This window comes from Triticum urartu, chromosome 5A (genome assembly GCF_056163025.1).
Source record: "Triticum urartu cultivar PI428250 chromosome 5A, HENAU_Tu73, whole genome shotgun sequence".
Taxonomy (NCBI): Eukaryota; Viridiplantae; Streptophyta; class Magnoliopsida; order Poales; family Poaceae; genus Triticum; species Triticum urartu.
In genome coordinates, this window is record NC_141877.1 from 20,282,144 (window position 1) to 20,295,970 (window position 13,827).

Below are 13,827 nucleotides of genomic sequence, written 5' to 3' on the forward strand. Positions count from 1 at the left end.
AGAGGCTTGCAGCAGCGGAACTCCTGATCTAGGTTTATTTTGGAGGGTTCCTATATTTGTAGGAATTTTTGGTGTCAGGAACAAGTCAGGGTGGTCCACGCATCAACGATAAGGACGAAGGACGCGCCCGGGGGGTTAGGGCGCGCCCTGCAACCTTATAGTTGGCTCGGGACTCTTCTGGCCCAACTCTTTTGCTTCGGGGGCTTCTTCTTGTCTATAAAAAATCGCCATAAATTTTCAACTCGTTTGGACTCCGTTTGATATTCATTTTCTGCGAAACTCAAAAATAAGGAAAAAAACAGGAACTGGCACTGGGCTCTAGGTTAATATGTTAGTCCCAAAAATCATATAAAATAGCATATAAAACATTCAAGACAGATAATATAATAGCATGAATACTTCATAAATTATAGATATGTTGGAGACGTATCAGCATCCCCAAGTTTAATTCCTGCTCGTCCTCGAGTACGTAGATGATAAAAGAAATAATCTATAAAGTGTGAATGCTAGCAAGTGCACAAGTTTGATCAATGATAATTTCAATCACTTTTTCTAGCATCATTATATATCATAATAGTAGCTACCATAATAAAGCTTCTCATGATAAAGTAGCAAGCTATTCACATGTTAAAGCATGGATCATAAACTTTCTTAAAAACTAACAAACTATGTTCTCAGTCATCAAACAATTGCAATACATCTTATTTTCAGGAATGGTCCATGTAAGAGCTTTGATTTAGTAAATCTCACATTCTCAACTATCATATAGTCTTCCATGATTGCTACCACCCAAAGCATATTTTTAGAACAAATAAGATCCATCGAACATAGAGAAATAGGGGCTTAATGTTTCGCCTCCCAACTATTTATCATATAGATAATTTTCAACAATAATAATTCATGATCAAATATATTTGAATGGACATATATGCTTAGATCTTTCCCATCGCATGATGCTTGCCAACTAAAGAGTATGTTGGAATGAGAAGGAATACTACCGACTCTTGCATAAAAGTAAAAAATAGGCCCTTCACACAGGGAGCAGGGATTTGCAGAGGTACCAGAGCTCGAAATTTTTAAAACAAAGATGAAAATAATTTTGAGAGGTATGCTTTCATTATCAACATAACAATTAAGAGTTCCCAATATCTTCCATACTAGATATATTATAGGCGGTTCCCAAAAAGAAAGGTAAAGATTTTACTCCCCCTCCACCAACAATCACATTCCATGGCTGGTCTGAAACAATGGGTACCGTCCAACTATCAATAATCCTGGGGGAGTTTTGTTTAATTTATTTGCGATTTTGTTTCTGGTCTTTTGATCATAGGACTGGGCATCTCAATTACCGACCATTTTTTTGTGAATGATGAGCGGAGTCCACTCACCGTGAGAATAATCCACCTAGCATGGAACATATTGATAGCCCCTAGTCACTATATGCATCATCCGATCGACCGATCTAAGGTTTCCCCCGGAGGTGACGGATAAGGGTCTAGAGCTTCTCCACAACGATGCCTTCAAGAAGGCGACAACGCAGAAAAAGGCACCATCGCCAGCCTTGGCAACGAGCCAAGAGTCGGGTTTTCACCTAGATCCGCTCGAGGAACCTCCATCTAGCCCCGTGTGCATGGGACCGCCACTGATCCCCGCCGCCGCGCATGGAGCAGACCGCACTAGTCAGATCAGATTAGACCGGAGGCCAGACTACACCTACAGCAGATCCATCCACCAGCCCCTCCATGCCTGCACGAGACTACATAGGAACAAACTATCAGGACGTATACTGGCGTTGCTGGGCCGTCTGACAAACCTTGTCAAGCTAGTAATTAAGGATAATATGCTGACCGACACGGTCGCCGCTAGAGGTCCTCTGTTTTGTTCTCGTCCGGGACTTGGCTGAACTGTGAGTAGTCCTACAGACAGTTCATATCACACACCATATTCCATTTACTTTGGTCCTTCCTTCTCTAATGACTTCCACTGACACAACTTTCTATCTTCATGTAGAAATGTTGAGAACAACAATCTTGCCGGCACTGTCGGATCATCTGAACCAAGAACAAGGGATGTTTTTATTTTACATTTCGCGTGGAGAATGCATTACATGTATTTGTTTGGTGCTTTGTGCTCACGAGCATTTTTAGATTGGCATCATTTCCAGTGACTGTAGTCATACAGGACGCACTCAAGACTACAAGTTGACCAGTAGTGGCAACCTTAACTTCTGTAACAATAAACTGAACATTTTTTCCTTCTAAAGCTGCTGGCTGTAGCTGTAGCTGCAGCCTAAACTACTGCAAACCTTTGTTTAGTTAAGAGTCCGGGGCTTAACTCCATTTCTTTCTTTCTTTTTTGCAAGGGAGGGCTTACCTCCACTTCAATCAAGAAATAAAAGAAAGAAAAAACAGAAATTCGTGCTTGAGTCCATTGTAATCAGTAGCAACTTTGAATAATGGATCTTTTTGTGCACCTCTACCGCATATCCAGTGTTATCCATATAGTTTTCTTTCAAAACAAATATCTTCATATTTCAGTAACTAGAAGCCCTTGCCGCAGATGTCTCGGTAACCCATTCCATGTGGCTTCCCTTGTTGTCTGCCAAAGGGGGATGGCCCTCGGTGTTCTTGATGGCTTGAAAGCTGTTTGTGAAGTTAATTGCTTATTCCAGAAAGTTATGATTGCAAGCCATCTGGGATAACCATTATCGCCGATGACTTTTACTTGAATCATCTCGGATACATAATTGTTGTATACCGCTGCAAGTTAGGTGGGGTCTGTTTTTTTTCTTTTGCCTCAAACTTGCATAGATAACACCACACATGTTTCACATCACTCATATCCAAACATATGCAAAATGACATTCATTCTCATTTCATCATCACAAATAATGATGACAATACTTACAAAATCAATTCCCTATTGTTAAGCAGTGGTTGTGAGCTTGTGCTGGCGCACCTAGAGCTCACCCTGCGACATGAAAGAAGAGACTTCGAGAGAAGAAGTTGAGGGAATGAGGGAGGCCCTCTAAGGCCTTGTACAATGCAAGTCGCTTAGGGAAGGTGTTTAGATAAATAAACCAGTCTTCTTTAAACACCAGTGCTTACTTGTAGAGGGTAGACGCTTAATTAGGCGTCTCTCCTGTAGAAATAGGCACTAGTGCTTCAAAAGAACACGATTTATTTTTTTAAGCACCTAGCATTGTACAAGGCCTAAGATGCGTTTTCAACCGGGGTACAATTCAGTGTCATTAGTGAGTAAATTGCATCCGTAGCATTGGCCAGTAAATTTTATTCAGTGGCACCGGTGGGCAAGAAGGAAAGGTATATACACTAAAGTGAAAAAATAGTCAGTGTGCATTATACTAGGGAACATAGCTATATCAAGAACAAACCAGTAATTGACAACACACTCTTCATAGCATATTTATTAGATAATAAAAACTATCTATGCCTGGATATTACATGGTCACAATATGTAAATCTAATTAATGGCATAAGTTATTACACAGATAAAAAGTGATATAGTCATGGTCATCTAGTTCTTGCATTGAGTATACTTAAACACATTTTTGTTAAGGGAAGTCTCATAGAATATCGATGACAAATGGTCTTCTACCATACTACTTCTCTATTTATAACGATGGTAAATCTGACATGTACAATAGCGAACTTTGAATTTTATTATTACATGTGAGTAATATTGTTATGTACATTAAAAATATTAGTAAAAATTGTAATTGCTTTCTGTCATGGAGGCGAAAGCAAAATTGTTGTATAATAATGTAACATCTTTCCTTATTTGTAGACCATCAAGTTAACAATCTTAATTGTGTTCTCCAATCAAACCTCTTGTGTTTTTTATTCATTTGTGGGAAACTACTTATATTTCCATGCATGTGATTTTCAACTAACCAAGGTAGCAGCCGGAGGTGGCTTATAGGAGAAGGGAGTAAGTGTGTGGGGCATACTAGCAGCAAGTCCCCGCCCTCAGCGACCCGAAGTAAGGGCATGGCCAACGGTCTGCCCCAGACCTACTGCCTCATGTTCCACATAGGATCGGATGCCATGGTGGAGTTAAAGCGGGTGCTCCGCGGAGCAAACGGGCTCTTGCAGAGGAGGCAAGCGCTCAATGTAAAAAGAAAAGAAGAAAGGAGAGAGGGACAAAGGGGAAGAGAGAGGTATGCCGTGGGTGGAGGAAGAAGAAATTGGAGAGCAAATAATTGGGTTGGGGTCCACTCATGAGGTCACCTTATGCTGCCTCCTTTTGGTGAAGAAAAATGAAAATGGCAGCCCTAGAATTTTTATATCTATCTGGAAGATGGGGCAGCACCATTCGGGTGCTTCAGTTGCTCATGCCGTAAGGAGTGCATACACACACTCCATGCAGCAGCCCACAACTATAGCTAGACTCGCACAAGTCTGACCATATAAACGATCAGGCGCTCTCATCTTGTGTTGACATTTCTAATGTTCTAGCTTTATATTTGTTATGGTCGATCTCTGTTCATTTCCAAATTCACAAGTGTATTATTTTTCAGTCTGGGGATAGAACAGGTTGGATGCCTCAGACCTAAGGGGTCTGCTGGCATGTCTTGATAGTATGTATGTCATGTATATCGATATCATATTCCATCAGTCCAATTTGTTTGTTTTTGTTTTTTTAGAAGTCATTAATACAATATTTGATGTAGGTCATGTGTGCTTCACACTTTTTCATCCTTCCCAACAACAATTGTTACACTTTAATCTACAATGTGCGTAGAAGGTGCTGAGAGCCTGACTCGAGTTGCCCATTATCTATCGTCGGGAGATGAAAAATGATTACCCGGACAATGGACCCGACTCCCACACGAGAGCAACCTCAAGAAAAAGTTCAGCTTTCTTTTGGTCAAAATGTATCATCCACTTTTCTAAAAATGAAGTCATGCTGTTCAAAATGTGTAAATTCCATGTACATCTTTGAAATTTTGGCTATTTGGATGTTGTCCTGAAGAAGAGGTGGCACGGTCAGCTAAGGAGTCGAAGCAGGTCGGCGTGTTGTATGTTGGCTTAAAGAAGAGGTGGCACGGTCAGCTGACGAGTCGAAGCCCCTGGTCCAGCCGAGGTGTCAAAGCCTCCATGTCAGCTGACGAGTTGAAGCCCCTGGTCTAGCCGAGGTGTCAAAGCCTCCATGTTAGCTGACGAGTCAGAAGCAGGTCAATGTGTTGGGTCTTGGCTTCAAGAAGAGGCGACATGGTGTTGCCGATGCAGGTCAAAATTTGTGACGCGGTCGATGCCCAGTTGATAAAGTAACTGTGTGGCGATGATAGTGTGCCCGCCAGTGTAATTCGTGGGGGGCGATATTGGTGATGATTTAGCCTTTGCGATGCCAAACTCTTGGTCGGCTCACCAAGGTGATGATCCAATGAAGTTGACCTCGGCGCGACAAAGCGATGATCTTATTGGAACCGCTCTCTCACACGAATGGATGGAGGTAGAAGAAGAAAGAGCACAGAAAAGGATACACTGGATTTCGCCCGGCCGCACATGGCCCCGTTACACTATTCCAGAGCACCAACTGACCTACAAACATACTCGTGGCCATGGCTTTGTGGTGGCACAACAACGCAGTGCCCACATTTCCTTTTTGCACACGTACGCACGCCGCCTAGATAACTACCCTGCATGCAATACATCAGCCCGGTCATGCGCACTACGCGCGCTACACGCACGACGCGGCCATCTCCACCGATCAATGCTAACAACCAGCTAACTAACTCGCACCACACGCACGCACACGGACTCACGAACCTGACACGGCCACACACACCGCCATACACACATACGTCAGACTTCCGCTGCGTCCCGCCCGTCCCGGGCATACCCGATGCGTCCGACGAGTCTGACACCACCAGTGCGTCCTCCACGTCCCGCCTGTCCCGCGCGCCACCGACACGCCCGACAAACCCGACGAGCCTGATGGCACAAGTGTGTCCCGCCCGCCACGCGCGCACCCGATGCGCCCGACGAGCCCGACCACACATGCCGTGGCTTATTCCAACACACATCCCCTAAGCCATGGCATAGAGGAGTCCGTCGTCGTCGACGTTAACACCGGCCAAGAAAGCCTGCTCCGCCGCCGGTCCTTCCCGCAGCTGCGGGCACTTGTGCCGGAAGTGCCCGTGCTCCCCGCACTTGTAGCAGCGCCTGCGCCTATTGCCACCGCTCCCCGACGCCATGCTGCGCCCATCGTCGTCGTCCCGAGCACCGCCGTGTCGACGCTCCCACGCTGCCCACTGTGCCGCCGTCATGAGCAGCTGCTCACCCCCGCGCTCGCCGCCGTCTTGTCCATGGCGCCGAACCCGCTCGTCGAACGCACGCAGCCGCCCGAGCGCTTCGTCGAACGCCATCATCGTCATGTCGTGGAACTGCTCGATCCCGGCGACGACAGGGAAGAGGCGATCCGGCACCATATCCAGCAACTTCTTGACAAGTGATGCGTCGCCCAGCGTCTCCTCGAGGTTGGCATACCTCGCCGCCATCGCCGCGAGCCTCCCGCCGTACACGTCGAGCTCCTCGCCGTCCACCATCTTCATCCGGTCGAATTCTCGGCAAAGCGTCCCCAGCCTCGCCGCGCGGACCCGATCGGCACTGACGAACCTCACCTTCAGGGAGTCCCATACCTCCCTGGCGGTGAGCTTCGTCGACACCTGCAGCAGCACATCCTCCGGCAACGCCCCGAGAAGCAACGCGCGCGCCATCTTGTCCTTCCGCGCGTTCACCGCCGCATCGCCCAGCGCCACCGCCTCCCATACGGTGTGGACGTCGAGGATCGCCTACGCCTTGATGGCCCAGACCGTGCAGTTGTCCGTGGTCAGCATCGGCATCGCCATCGTCGCCGATCCGCCCGCCGTGTGGGACGAGCGCCATGGTCGCCGGTAATCACCCGAACCGAAGCTCTGTATACCAATTATTGGAACCGCTCTCTCACACGAATGGATGGAGGTAGAAGAAGAAAGAGCACAGAAGAAAACAGAGAAGGATACAATGGATTTCACCCGGCCGCACAAGGTCCCGTTACACTATTCCAGAGCACCAACTGAACTACAAACACATTTGTGGCCATGGCTTTGTGGTGGCACAACAACGCAGCGCCCACATTTCCTTTTTGCACATGTACGCACGCCGCCTAGCTAACTACCCTGCATGCAATCCATCAGCCCGGTCATGCGCACTACGCTCGCACTACACGCACGACGCGGCCATCTCCACCGGTCAATGCTAACAACCAGCTAACTAACTCGCACCACACGCACGCACACGGACTCACGAACCTGACACGGCCACACACACACCGCCACACACACATACGTCAGACTTCCGCTGTGTCCCGTCCGTCCTGCGCATACCTGACGCATCCGACGAGCCTGACACCATCAGTGCGTCCCACACGTCCCGCCCATTCCGCGCGCCACCGACACGCCCGACAAACCCGACGAGCCCGATGGCACAAGTTTGTCCCGCCCGCCACGCGCGCATCCGACGCGCCTGATGAGTCCGACCACACATGCCGTGGCTTATTCCAACAAATCTATCTAGCGCAGGTCGGCAGCCCTAGAGCAACGTTGTCTGGCTGGTTTGACACCAGCACGACGGTGAAGATTACCTCGAAAAAGGCTTCAAAATTTTTGGGCACGTGTTTGAGAACAACACACAATACTCTGAGAAAAAAATCCTCCAGAAAGATGTACAATATCACGTTCAGAAATATTAAAAAATTGATGCACTCCTCGGACTCCACCCGGAGTTTGAACGGTCGGATCGAGCTGAAATTTTGAGGGGTGGTCGGTATAAAAATTCCATAGCTAATGAACAGTTGGGTATTCCGTAGCATGTCCCAGTTGGAAGCAATACTCCTAGCCCCAAATTTATCAAGATTCTCGTCCCAATTGGACAGGGCTCCGGTATACCGGAGATTACCGGAGATTTGTCCATTGGAACACAATGAAATTTTACAGGTTTTTTCTAGACTCAATTCCACACAATTCCACCAAAGCAATTGTCAGAGCGACACTCGAGGTGGCAGGGGCGGTGAACAAGAAACCACTATCCAGAAAAGTTATACAGATGCCTGAGAACAAAGTTGACGTTGAGCCCCCGAGCTCCATGGATGATTCTCCCATGATAGATCAAAGTTGATGTTGATGAAAGCTTATCATGCCTCAACTCTCGATGGAGGAGGTAAGATCCACTAAATAGTGATTCAGGCACAGAAGTCGCGCCATGAAGATCTAAGTCGTTGACCGATGGTCCCATTGATCCTTCTTTCGATCACACAGCGGAACTCTCAATGAAAGCACCAATGTCGATGTCAAAACAGGTAGACCTCGGGTGGTGGTGGTGGGGGGGGGGGGGGGGCGAGCTATGAGATGTGATCGATGGGTAACAAGAGACAAGAGACACAATGTTTTTACCTAGGTTCGGACCCTCTTTGAGGAGGTAAAACCCTACGTCCCGCTCTTGCTCATACTATGGTTGTATCAAAGTACAGAGTTGATCTAGCTCGAGATTTTAAGTTGTGGTCTACACCCTATGGGTAATGATGATGATGATGATGAACGTGAGATGTTGTGTATCGACTAGCCTAGCATCGGCTTATATAATGTACCGGAGGCCTAGGATAACAAGAGTCCTAGACAGGTGCGTTGGTGGAGAGGAGTCCTTGTCTTGATCACCAAGTCTTGTGAAATCTTCCTCGTATATGTCATGTGCTGGCCGAAGTGGCCCATTAGTAAACCGCCACGGGGGTCCTTGGCCTGACCCATTGGTCGGGAGATGATGTGGTAAGTACCTCTAGTCTAGGACGTCGTCAATAAAGGCAGCAGTTTCGATTCAGAATACAAGATGTCTCTTGCGTCCGTGCATCTGCCCCTCGTCGCTGGCATGGAAAAGTTGCCAAAAGAAGTAACATCTATTGTGGATGAGCTTCCGTTGGAGAGGTTACGACCGATGCAAGTGAAGGAGTTAAGACGAGATTTGTTTATGAGGTCGTGCGTCTATGTCAACCACTAATGGAATCAGCGCCTTTACCGAGTGCCTAAAAAACCCGGCAAATGGCAAAAAGAAACTCGGCAAAGGTTTGGCCGAGTGTCATACTTGGCAAAGGACTCCGGGCATAACCCCTTCCGGCAAACAGAAGTTTGCCGAGAACCATTTGTCAGACACTCAGCAACAAGTTTGCCGAGTGTTTTCATGGTGCTCCGCAAAGGTTTAAACTCGGTAAAAAAAGAAACTAAGGAGAACGAAAAAGGAGGAAATCAGTCAGTTTGCCAGGTGTCAGTGTTTTGCCGAGCGTTGCATTCGGTAAAACTTTTTTGCAGAACAAAAAGACACCGGCCACGGCGCTGATGGCTGTAGCTTGTCGCGCTTGCGGTAGGGCGGGTCTCAAGACGAAGTACGGGTCTACCTACTGTTGTCTAGGTGCCCATCGCATCAATACACACAGACACATCAGCCGGCGAGCTTCTAATCCAAAGCATGTACGCGCATCACGCCGGCTGATCCACACGCATACATCAATACACAATAAACTGGCATGCAGGCATCAACGTGCCAACATAACACACGCACGTACAATACCAGACAATGCACACGCATCACGCCGGCAGGCCGCATAACGAGTTGAAGCCTTCGATCTCGGAGATGCCATAGATGTCCGGGCCACTGCCATGCTCGAGGTTGAACTCGGCCAGCATCACGAGCAGTTGGCCGAAGAGCACGCTGCACAAGGCGCCGGCCAAGTCGCCGGTCTTCTGCTCTTCTCCGGCGGCCAGTGGTGGACAGTGAGATGTGCTTGGTGTGAGAAGATAGAGAAGAAAGAGAGTGGAGGTGTTTGTGGCTGTGATTGAGAGGGAGGAGACAAGGAGAAAGAGAGGGGAAGGCGCGGTGAGATAAACCAGATGGAAGGCTGTCACGTGATCAATCCATGTGATTTCGTGAGATTGGACGAGAGTGTGCTTTCTCTTAGCCAATCAGAAAAAAGTATGACATTTACGTAGTGTAACGCTCGGTAAATACTAAAAATATTATAAATATTGCAAATGAACCAGAAAATTGGGAATTGACATCCAATATGGTTTACTTTACGCGAAAATTGGAGTGGAGCCATTTTGCATCATATTTTTTGTACTTGCTTCACAAAAGATACACATTTTTTTACATTTAGAAAATAGTAAATAATTTTGTTGTACAAAACAGGTAGAAAATCTATTTGGCAACATTGTTTGTAACGGTAAGATGCACGTATGTGTCTAATGTGGGCACATTACAATAAACAATGCAATGAATATGACGATCACCTTGGTGATTTGACATGAAAGTCATGAATGTCCATACATGATAGCCCATTTTGTAAAGGATTTTTTTTTTCAAAATTGTCATATTGAAAGTTCGGCATTTTTCCTCACAACTAAGGGCCTGTTTGGATCTCCTCTGGCTTCTCAAAACACCATATATCTAGCTTCTCCTCCTCACTTCTACTTCACGTAGCGACCGCAGGATCGTTCGGCAGCGTCTGACTCCAATCGTGGCGTTCGCTTGGGGCTGCCAGCCCATTAAGTGTGGAAGTGGCCCATTTGGGAGGCAAATCAGACAGGCCTAGGCTAGGCCCAGTCGGAAGGGGTGCGCTGGAGGAGAGGAATGCATCGAGCGAACCGGTACGCTGCCTCGAAGTCACTTGGCGGTGGCATCCTCGGGTAATATCGCTCAACTCCAGCTTCCCCATTTTTTCGGATCTGGGAAATCCCAACTCCCTGAACTCCTCGCTTTTTGCGCTAGATGCCTCGCCAGCTTCTGAATTGCAGCTTCTGGAGTTAAAACCGTTCGGTCCAGCTCTGGCCACGGAGTTGGAGGAGCCAGGAGCTGGAGCACTCCCGAACAGTCCCTAATACACATAAAAGGAGTCCATGCGAAAGGATTGCAATTTTTGAACTTGCACTCCTTTTTCAAAACGGGGTCAAAATGGCCGGCATGGCTATTCAGGACAAAGGGTCGAATCTCTCATAGCTCTAAGTGGTTCTTCCATATAGTGATTATTTGTGTACCTAAACATGTGTTTTGTTAATTATTAGGACAGAGCTATCACACACTTCAAGTTCAAATTTGAATTACTTTCGGGAAATCAACATAAAGTGATTGAAATGTGCGAAAGTAACTAGAGATCTAGAAAATTTATAGAACTTGGGAATTGTCCATTACATACGGTCTACTTTATGTGAAAATTAGAGTGGTACCATTTTGCACCCCAGTTTTTGTACTTGCTACCCAAAAAATACCCATTTTTGACACATGGAAAATAGAAAAAGATTGTATTGTATAAAAAGTTCAATACTCTTTTTGGCAACATTGTTTGTAATGCCAATATGCACCTATATATCGAAGGTCACCACATTATCATAAACAATGCAATGAATATGGTCATCATCTTAATGGTTTGCTTGAAATTCATGAATGTCCGTACTTCATAGCCCATTTTGTGAAGGATTTTTTTAAATTGTTGTGATGTACATTTGGCATTTCCCTCACAAATACTACACATAAAAGGAGTACATGCGAAATGAGTGCAGTTTTTCCACATTTATTCATTTTCTTTCATTTTTTTCAAAATGGGTTCAAAATGACCGTCATGACTATTTATAGCAAGGAGTTGAACATTTCCAAACTATAAGTGGTTCTTCCATATAATGACTACTTGTGTACCTAATAATGTTGTTGGCTAATTTTTAGGACGAAGCTATCACACACTTGCAGTTCAAATTGAATTAATTTCAGAAAATTAGCATAAAGTCATTTAAATGTGCGAAAGTAACTAGATACCTAGAAAATCTATAACACCTGGTAGTTGTCCATTAAATATGCTCCACTTCATGTGAAAATTTGGATAGAGCCATTTTGCACCCTGGTATTTGTAGTTACCTCACAAAAAGCACACATTTTTGATACTTAGAAAATAGAAAATGATATTTTTGTACAAAAAGTTCAAAACTCTATTTGGCAACATTGTTTGTAATGGAAAGATTCACCTATATGCCCAAGTTCACCACATTATCATAAACAATGGAATGAATATGGTCATCGCGTTTGTCATTTGAGACCAAATTTTTCATGGTAAAAAGTGTAAATAATATGGCCTCAAATGTAAAAGTTGTCAACATAAAATTATCCATCTCATCAAAATGAACAAGTTTGATTTGTGAGGCATCTTCATCCGAGGTCGTATGCAACCGCTACAGCCAAAACAATGTATTGTAGCTAATACCCCCTTTTGCCAAGTGGGACACTCAACAAAGACCCCCTTTTCCGAGTTTGGCACTCGGCAACGCCCTGTTTGCCGAGTTTTGTTGTTTTACCGAGCGTTTCGTTGACGATAGTCGGCAAAATACCTGTTTGCCCAGTTTTAATTTTTGCCGAGTACTTCTTTGGTAGGAACTTGGCAAAGATACTATTGCCGACTGCCTAACATATTGCACTCGGCAAACACGAAAATTCCATTAGTGAAACTATAAAAGAGCAAGTGCTTGTGTTTAGCCAGTTTCTTGAACCATTGGACTTGATCATGGAATAGCTGAGGAAAGAGTTCAACTGGACTAAATGCAATGAGCTCCTGTATAAGAGTGGAAACGTCTCCGTTAAAACCCGGAAGGCCTTGATGTTGGCCTTCAATGATATCGAGAGCGAGGCCAAGGTGATGTTTGCATTGACCAAGGTATGTGGAGAAAGTATCACCCTCTTGGGAGCGTCGCGTGTAGTGCTCCTCGATGTTGGGTGGAACCCTTCTGCCCAAAGGGGGGCGATTGGACGTGCATATCCAATTAGTCAGCAAAAGATTGTCCATACATACAATCTAACCATAGAAGGAACACAATAGAAAGGAAAATATGATATATAAGCTAAGAAAGACAGAATGTCCAAATGGTTGTTTTCAGGTGAGGCACAACCAGCGGAGTGCAACCCGTCATCAGAATCTATTTCCAATGAGGGAAGATGAAAATCTGAAAGAGATTTTTGTGAATATTCTCCCATTATAGTCACAATAGAACTTATAGATCTCTGGTAAATGGAAGTTTCTAAGATCAGAATGTTGTAATTTCCATATTTTTTTTGTGGTACTTATCCTATTATATCATTAGTGGACAAGCAGGGGTTCCATCAAATTCTAGGAACCCTATATTGTCCTGTTATCGTTTACAAATTTGTGAGAACAAGTGATGAGAGGTTAGTTCTGAAGTATATAGATTAAGATCAAATATATTACGCTCATCAAATCCTTACACTATACATTATTCTACTAACATCACTTGCTGAATTCCTTTCTATTAGTTTTTACGCCACCTCTTCCCAATCCTTTCAGTATGCATGTGCTAAACAGATCGCGAAAAAACTTAGGTGAAAGGGTTGCCTCCTACCTAGCACCGCCTGACCTTCCTCTCAGGAGGCTAACCTAGGGGTGCGCCCAACCACTAGTATGGTTTATGTTCCATAACACTAGCTATGTGTCATCTTCTCTCTCTAGTTTCTCACTTTTATCACTTGGTTGTGATCAATTTGATGTAATCTTTGGTATGTTTTATTGTGTGATGATTTTGTCTTTCTGTAAACACTGTATACAAATAATTTTGATTATGTATGCGTGATTTATAGATGTATATGTTCTTTGATCTAATTGTATATCATAAGAAGTCCAATGTTCTAGCTTATATTTGTTATAATCGATCTATATATAATTATTTGCAAATTCACATATGTACCACTGTCCAACCTAAGGACAGAACATGCCGGATCGCATAGG

At 45.1% G+C, this 13,827-nt stretch overlaps 1 protein-coding gene and 1 pseudogene across 1 annotated transcript; one reads left to right on the forward strand and one right to left on the reverse strand.

Moving 5' to 3' along the window:
* Nucleotides 1-6,052: 6,052 nt before the first annotated feature.
* LOC147967590 (uncharacterized) lies at nucleotides 6,053-6,955 on the reverse strand. Its single transcript, XM_087523187.1, has one exon. It carries the CDS (start codon nucleotides 6,740-6,742, stop codon nucleotides 6,053-6,055), a length of 690 nt encoding a protein of 229 aa, XP_087379313.1. The 5' UTR covers nucleotides 6,743-6,955.
* A 5,639-nt stretch (nucleotides 6,956-12,594) lies between these two features.
* LOC125506637 (SNF2 domain-containing protein CLASSY 3-like) lies at nucleotides 12,595-13,066 on the forward strand (annotated as a pseudogene).
* Nucleotides 13,067-13,827: the final 761 nt, after the last annotated feature.